Source organism: Cyprinodon variegatus, unplaced genomic scaffold (genome assembly GCF_000732505.1).
Source record: "Cyprinodon variegatus isolate N-32 unplaced genomic scaffold, C_variegatus-1.0 Scaffold92, whole genome shotgun sequence".
In the NCBI taxonomy this organism is placed as follows: domain Eukaryota; kingdom Metazoa; phylum Chordata; class Actinopteri; order Cyprinodontiformes; family Cyprinodontidae; genus Cyprinodon; species Cyprinodon variegatus.
The window spans coordinates 631,512-640,034 of NW_015150545.1; the positions used below are offsets into that span (position 1 = coordinate 631,512).

At 39.7% G+C, this 8,523-nt stretch overlaps 1 protein-coding gene across 1 annotated transcript in view; it reads right to left on the reverse strand.

The window, feature by feature from the left end:
* The window catches only part of LOC107084100 (up-regulator of cell proliferation-like), a 19,795-nt gene extending 11,638 nt beyond the window's left edge, over positions 1-8,157 (reverse strand). Inside the window, 1 exon segment of the mRNA XM_015373782.1 lies at positions 8,094-8,157. Within this exon segment, the coding sequence (XP_015229268.1) occupies positions 8,094-8,157 (64 nt within the window).
* Between the last annotated feature and the right edge of the window lie 366 nt (positions 8,158-8,523).

Consider the following 8,523-nt stretch of genomic DNA (forward strand, 5'->3'; position numbering starts at 1 on the left):
ATCCTTGTGATACTAAACATATACTGTGTCCCAGGAATCAACCCTACAACATCAGCGGTGTTGCAGTTTTTAATCTTCAAGCTCCCTGAGTGCGTGTCACTGGTGTATTCTATTTGAAGTTTATGTTTATCTGGGGAAACATTTGGCTCAACACCAAAAGAAACTGTGTTGGGACCAACACAGTGAACAGTCACTTTGGTTGGTGGAGGAACATCTGGCAGAAGAAAAAAAAACCATTTAGATTAATTACAATTTGAAAATAAAATAAATTCATGAAGGCTACGGTTTTAAACTTTCTTTAATATATACGTACTGTCAGCTGGCAAAGGGATAGAGTTCCCTTCTGGATTACAGTCAGGTTCTATAAAGGCAACCGCTGCATCAAAGAACTAAAAAGTAAATTAGAAAATAATTATTCATTTTAATGAGTGACCTGATAATAAAACATAAGCATATTGTAAAACAATAACCCAGCCCCCCATTGAAACAGGTACAGTGACTCAGAGTTTCATTTCCTGTGAAATAAACATGAAGAAATGAGCTGTGAGAATGAAAATATGCTAGATTTGCATACTCCATATGCAAATCCAAGCAGAGTGTCTGAAATCTTTGCTGAGTGCCATCATCTTTTTTAGCATTAAGTTTCCCATACCCAAGTTCTTACTTTTCTGTTGAAGCAGTATGGAAAAAAGTCATATATTGCAAATAAACTGTTAAATTAAGGTTGAAAACAACTGCTTCCATATTATTAAAAATACCTTTCTCACACTTCTAACTTCATCAACTTCAAACTAGGTCAGATGTTCTTCTGGCTTTGGTCAAGGCACAGTGAGTTTTAGTTAAAAGATGTTGCCATGGCGGAATGGCGAAGTGAGGAGCTTTGCCATGACCATATGTTTGGCTCTCATTTCCATGTAGATCTTTGAATCTGCACCAAAATGGCTAGGATTGATCGTAGTCCAACCCCACACAGGAATGCAGCCCAATATTATATGGCTGTATTTCTCTACAGCAGTCTGTTTTAATGTATTATAATTATTTGTTAAAAAGAAATAGAAATAAAACTGAAACAATTTTTCACTCACCTCTTTATGATGCAGAAAAAACAGCTTGGTATTTTAAATTATATTTTTGTATTTTATATTTAAGGTTAAATACCAACTTTTTAGGTACATTTATAAAAAGAAAACCACATATTTTGAAGTTAACCACTTGCATCTTTGTTGACTACAGTACTTCCAAAGATCTTTGCTTACTTCATGTAATCATAAACTCAGATTTACTGTGGCCAAACCTAATCTTAAATAGAAAATAAATCTTTTTCATAAAGCAATCATCTCAATCATAACAATTCCAAAACTGACACAGAATTTTACTTAAGTTATATTATTGCAACCTATAACACCTACATCAAAATCCAAACAATAACTTTATCTTCAATTAATAAAAAAAAAAAACTTTATAAATCCGAAAGGTATAAAAAACATTTAACTCATGGGTCTGTATCCTTATACTGTGCATAGGTTCATTAAACTATATTCTCATAACTTGGTTGTAATCCTTGTTTACCTTTTCCTCCTCAGGGTTATCCATTGTTGAGTGTAAGCTCATCAATACATCCTCAAACGATTGATCAGTCCTCTTCTAAGAAAAAGTAGTAAAAATAAAAATGAATGTATTAAGACAGAATTTCATGAGGCAGTAAATCACAGAAGTGTACAACTAAATGATTAGTTTGATGAAAATGAAGCTGTGATCAAATAACACAGAAAAGTTGGCCTACTGTACCTTGTTAAAGATTTCCTTCCTAAAGGTTTGGAAACTCTAGTAGAAATAAGGGGGAAATGGAGCACTCCTTTCTTTTGCAAACACGAGAGCTATACTTCAGCTTCACTTTTTATTCTGGTGGGTGGAGTCTTTAGTCATTTTCATTTCCCTAGAAAAGTACAGATTGCTGGGCTGAGAGAAAACAAAACCTAACTTACTACTGTATCTACAGATCAATAAAGTAAAAATGCAAATTTTAAAACTGTTCTGTTTGACATAATATTTTTGAGTAAAACATAACACACAGTTGTGCTCATGCATTTGCATACATGACAGAATTTTTTTACTTTTTCTAAATCAGTATTAAAACAGAAACTTATTTAGCATAACTCTTTCAAGCACTACTCCCCTGCCCTCTTGTTATGCTTCAAGTGATCTTAAGCAATAGCTGGATAATGTTTCACCCTTTAACTGCCACACCCTGTTAATGACAAACCAGGAAGAAAAAAATCCCTTTCAACTAAAATCATAGATAGATTTAAAAAAATATGTTAAAGAAGCAAAGCTATGAAAGCAAACTGTCTATCTGCATTCTGGTGATGGTAAAATAAAGCCCTATGAGACATTGAGCCACTTGCAAACCTCAGCAAAGGGTGCATTTCTTTGAGCTTCATGTGCACATTGATACCACCTGCTGGCCGACTGCATAATCACAGACAGCAATATAAACTGATGCTTGCATATATTTTTATCCCTTAGGACAGCGGTCCCCAACTACCTGTCCATGGGTCATTTGGTACCGGGCCGCACAGAAAAAAGTATATATATAGATATATAATTTATCGATGATCAGAGTCTGAGTGATGTTTTATTTTAAAAAATGTAAAAAATTTAGGTATTCTCTCCCGATTACATCAGTCGGTGCATCTGTGCCTCTTGATACAGGTTAATTCAGTTCAAGACTCATCCTATCTATAACATTCTATCATTGTGAAGCGGGATTTTCTGCGGTTACAGCGACCAAAACAAAGCTACGGAGCAGACTGGACATCAGGAGTTCACTTCATGTGTCATTGTCTCCAATTACGCCTAGATGGGACCGGCTTGTTGTTTTATTTTTCTGCTCTTTGTATTTGATTTTATGCAGTTGTATCATTTTTGATACTACTTGATCTTCTTAATTATTATTAATAAGTAACAACTATTTATCTCATGATTATCACACACACAAGTATATAAAAATATTTTGAATATGTGCTGAGTGTTTAGATTTTCTAAGAAACAGTCTAATATGTGGGGAGCTGGTATTCTGAGAAGGTGACAACTATCCGGTTCAATCCACACAGCCTCCACTCTGGGTTCCTGAGCAAAACCCTCCCTGGACGCAACACAATGGCAGCCCGCTGCTTCCCAAAGGGATGGGTTAAGTGCAGAGTGAATTTCCCCATTGTGGAACATAAAAGGGAATTACATTTACAATATGGCAGACTCTGTAGGTTTTTCTTTCACTTAAGAGAATTGGCATGAGCTAGAGCAGTCAGACAGGCATGGAGGTAATTTTGGTGGAGGACACAGGGAGCATGTCCCCTGCACTTTTCCAATATCCACTTTGGCCCCCTGCACTTTGTACTGTCCCAAAACAATTTCACTCTGCAGTGAGAGTCCTGCAAACAAGTTGAGAACAGACACTTAAGCTAAAACCGTCTTCCTTTAAGACTGCCCTCTGGCAGATGATTGGCTCTCTGCCTTTTCTTGTTTGATAGGCTGTTTTTACACTTCTGAGAAGCTTATATTACACACATCTGATGCGCTGCTGAATCGAGTCTGTGATTGGATGGTCATTGAAATGAGGTCCTCAGTGTTACCTTAAGTAGAAGAACTGTAGGGTCGCAAGTCTGTGGCCGTTTCTCAATTTACAAGAACGCGAGTACAGACTTGTGTCCTCGCCAAGTCTGTTCTTGAGAGGAACACAGGAAAGTACGGACCTTGGGAGAACAGGAGTAGGCAGCATACATATGAGTCAATTGAAACAGAAGAGGCTGTTTTCCAGTGTAGTCCTGTTTCTCTGACTGTGATTGGCTGGATGTGCTCTCTTCATCCTCTGACATGGGAGCTGGCTCAGAGCTCATCTGCCTGGCTGTGCGTTTCCCTGACTGGGGCCCCTTTTGCAGTTGCTTTTGTATCTCTGCTTCTGTCTCCTTGAACCCCAGTCGGCCTCAGCAGATGGCCGCTCACACTGAGCCTGGTTCTGCTGGAGGTTTCTTCCTGTGAAAAGGGAGTTTTTCCTCTCCACTGTTGCTACAAGCATGCTTAGGGTGAGGGATTGCATTTGAGTCAATGAGTTGATGCAATCAAGTGGTTTTCCTTAGATGAAAAACTTTGAATCAATTTGACTGTATGATCTGGTTGAACTGTAAAGTGCCTTGAGATGACATGTGTTGAATTGGTGCTATATAAATAAACTGAATTGCATTGAATAATAGTCATGGCGTCACCACACGCTCTGTTAGTCTCGAGCTGCATTTCACCTCCTGTTATCAATAGTCTCTAGAATCTAGTAATTTTTTTTTTATTATCTAGAGTCTAGATAATAAAAAAATTTACTTTTTTCACTTAGTGGGGGAATAATAATTGAAACAGTCAGATAACAAAATCGAATTAACATTTTGCCAAGTAAAACAAAAAGAAGTCTCCATCAGAGCCAGCGGTAGGCTACTTCACACACAGCTATGCCGAGAGAGGGCTGCTACAAACCAGCTAAGGTTAGCTCTAGCTGCGGTTAGACTTGGAGGTCCGCTGGTTGCCGCGGTGATCTCAACCTCTTAATTTTTTTTTTATTATGCACTGGGCCACATAGTGCTTGCTTCAAATGACCTTAAAACATACTTTTATAGAACACCAACAACAGAAAAGAGAGCTTTTAACTTAACACGCTGAGCTCTGTGAGAGCTCCTTTGGAAGCTGGTGCTGCCGCAGTGCATGCTGGGACAGCTGTCAATCTCAAGAATGGACTGTCACTACCTGATCAATCCAGGAAGCACGATCTGTCCTGCGCATGCCTTTTCTTTGATTAACTTAGATAAAATGTGTAAATGTAAAATTTTTGTTTTGGAGTTGTTTCCTGTAGGAAGAGGTGTTATTTAAAATGTTTTTAAATATTGATAGCTTGAGAAAAATTAAATGGGTCAGCTCCAAGGTTTAACCCCCCACAGGGAGCAACAGCTTTAAATAAAGAGCTCTGCACAGACACAGCCGGACTGTTGTGTTCTTTGTAGCTGAAACCTTTCAGAAGGCTGTTTGTTTGGTCAGATAGGCAACATTTATCCCTGAGTCATTCCACTCTATCCAAATGAGACCGATGTTTGCAAATTACCAACACAATCTCTTGAGCATGAGATTTAGGGTGAGCATAATACAAATATTAAGTGGAGCACAGCTAAGGAGAAACACAAACAATAAACACATACAGTAGAGATAAGTAGAAACATGGAGCAAACGAGCAACACATGTGGCTATAACCACACAGCAACAAATAAATAGGTAGCACAAAATAATCTGTCATCAGATGTCAAAGATCACAACTTTTTATTTTTTTATTCACTAATATTTATAGAAGTTGATCTAAATAACAAATGTAAATCAGATTATGTATCAAAGAATATATAATCAATTGAACCTCTTTATAGACTGATCAAATGTCCTATGCATCCATTCTAACCTGACTCACTTATATGTCACTAAAGTTAAGTACGTTTACGGTTCATTTTTAATAGGTTTTTTATCAAAACAAACAAATCAAATAACCAACTGTGCAACAACTACCTCTGTATAATGAGCATGTAATGACAGTTTGCAGTTAATTGAATTGAGCTTTTAAATTTGAAAAATTATTTCACACTCAATGCCTCAACTTATTAATTCAAACTTAAATTATTTATCTAAAGTAGAAGAGTATTCATATTTTAAAACAATATATATTCAAAGAGTACAACAAAACATTTATACAAATGATCTTTGATCAAAACAATTCCTACCAGATTATTCTTTTAGTATTTTATTTTGCCTTTATTTTGCCTTTTCATTCTGCTCATTATGCTTCGTCCCCGCCCTTTTCATCCAGGCAGTTCATATATTTCTATGTATTCTAATGTTTCTCCTTGCCTGTTCCAATATTATACAAGGGAAAAATGTTAATTTAGTTTCACTCATCCTCCCCTCCTGTGAAGTTGAACATCAAGTCGCCTCAGCAGGTGACATTACAGCTGTTTTCAAATAATCCGATCCCCGCTTATCCAAAGACCTCGCCATTGGCCAATTTCTAGCAGCGTTCAGCATCTACCGAGACACTCTTTGCTCAGTTTATCAGACCGCAGGGTCGAGCTAGACAATTATCTCGCATTAATAGCAGATCTTCATATCAAATTCGGCAATAACCTCTTTTATCAATATCTCAATCATTTGCTACTAAACCAGCTGCAACCTTGGCCCAATCCGGAGTTCGTCTGGACTGGTGGGTCTCGGACACACATCTTTTAATCATGTTGACCCAGTCCATCCCCTGTTCTGCCTGTCTTTCAACCGGTCACCTCAGCGCATTTTGCCCATCTATACCCTTTAAGTCTAGCATTCAATCTATTCCTCCTCCGTTCTCTTCTACACTTGCCCAGCCCACAGACTCTGGTAGAAACGTCCAGATATTCAATTCCAGACCCATCCGTAATAAGTTTAATGAAAGTACATGCACCTTTCCTAATTGCAGTTTCTCCACATTTGCAGCTTTGCTAGGATGTGCATCCCAAGTCCGTCTTTCCCCGTCGTGTTCTGTTCATGAGAAATCGTACCTTCAAACATTAATAGCCCGTCATCTTCTACGCCCATCATTATTTCTGAATGGGCGATTTGTCTTACCCATCATCCCGACCGCACTTTCGTCAAGTTCATTCTTACCGGTCTGCCTCAAGGTTTTCATGTCGGAGTCTACACCCCCCCTCCCTCACCCACGTCTCCCCTAATCTCCAGTCCGCTTTAAAACAACCAGACGTCGTAGACCAGCTGCTTCACAAGTTGTGTCCAAGAGTTTCATGACTGGTCCTTTCAAAACATTCTCTGTTTGCTCCCTTTCGTGTGAACCCCCTAGTGGTAGCTACCTGCTATATTCCGGGAAAAGAGGCTCATATTGGACTTATCTGCCCCTCATTCTGGCCGTCACTCCTCCATAAATAGCCTCTTCCCTCTTTCCTCCTTCTCTCTTCACTACGCTTCAGTAGACCACGCTATTTCTCTCATTAAGACCACCGGCCAAAGGGCCTGGCTGGCCAAAGCAGACATTTTCGATGCTTTCAAAATTATTTTCATTCACCCTTCTCAATGGCACCTGTTCGGAGCTAAATGGAAGTCCGTGTTCTATTTTGCTGTCCGACTCACCTTTGGCTGCAGGAGCAGTCCTTGTCTGTGTTGGATTCTCCTTAATGTTACTCATTTGCCATGCATTCTTAATCTCAGGATGGTTTCCTACGCATAGATCCTCCCTCCATTAGCCCAGTTCGTCACTCCTTAAACTAAAAGCTCTTAACCAACTTGGTGTTCCCCTGTCCGAAGAAAAACCATCGGCCCTGTTACAAATTGTGTTTCTAGGCATAGCTCTCGATTCAGTGGCCATGATGGCATCCCTGCCCGCAGACAAGATATCTCGGATTCGTGAGATTTCTCAGTCTTATAGCTCTGCATCAATTATTTCCAAACGTCAGTTGCTTCTTTGCTTGGTCACCTTATTTTGCTGTGCGCATCATGGTCGTTCCTTAATTTCCCGACTGCTTGACCTAGCTAACTCTGTTCCCTCTCTCTTAGATTAGGTTTCTCTGGACGAAGGTTGCCATTCCGATCCTTTCTTCTGGGCTAGACTTCATTGTAATGGAACGGCAAATCATTTTCTGATGACATCATTCAAACGCTGACATGCTTAAATTTTTCACGGATGCTGCCCCATCCGTAGGTTTTGGGGGGGTTCTTTCAGGACAGGTGTTTGCTGGTTCGTGGCCTCCCTCTTTTACTGGTTCTCAGTCATCTGTGCTATGCGAGGTTTACCTTTAGCTGTAGCTTGCCGTCTGCGGGGCCCGCTTTGGAGAAGAAAGCGCATATCCGCTTCTGCGACAACATGGCAGTTGTTGACGCGATCTATAAGGTCGCTCCTCCTCTCAATCTCTCATGCCATTCATTAGAGGCATAACTTGGCAAGCAGTCTCTAACAACTGCATCATCTCTGCTCGACACGTTCCTGGTCTTTCTAACCAAGCTGCTGATGCTCCCCCTCATTTCAAATTTCAGACCTTCCACATCTTCGTCCTTCTGCCGATCTCCTTCCGACCCCGTTCCTCCGCTAGAAGAACTCATCCTCAACTAACCCACTCTCTTCGTTCGTACTTACTTCCTCCAGTTTCTACATAAATCAGGATTAGCTTCACTTCAACTAATAGTCGTTTCGATCCTTCCCCACATTCGTCTCTTTCGGATCTTCTTTTCCACATCGATCATTACAATATCTTGAATCATTCTAAAGGAAAGGCCCTTGTTCTATTTTTATCGCACGTACAGATGGCCCCTTTTGCCCGTTATTACAATGTTTAATTTGTCCAAAAGCGCCAAAAGTTTTCCCTAATTTCAAAGCCCCTTTGTCATGCCCGAGGGTTTTCCCGCGTCACCACGCTGGTTCCAAGACCATCTCAGAATACTATTAGAATCCTGTGGCTTTTCATCCAG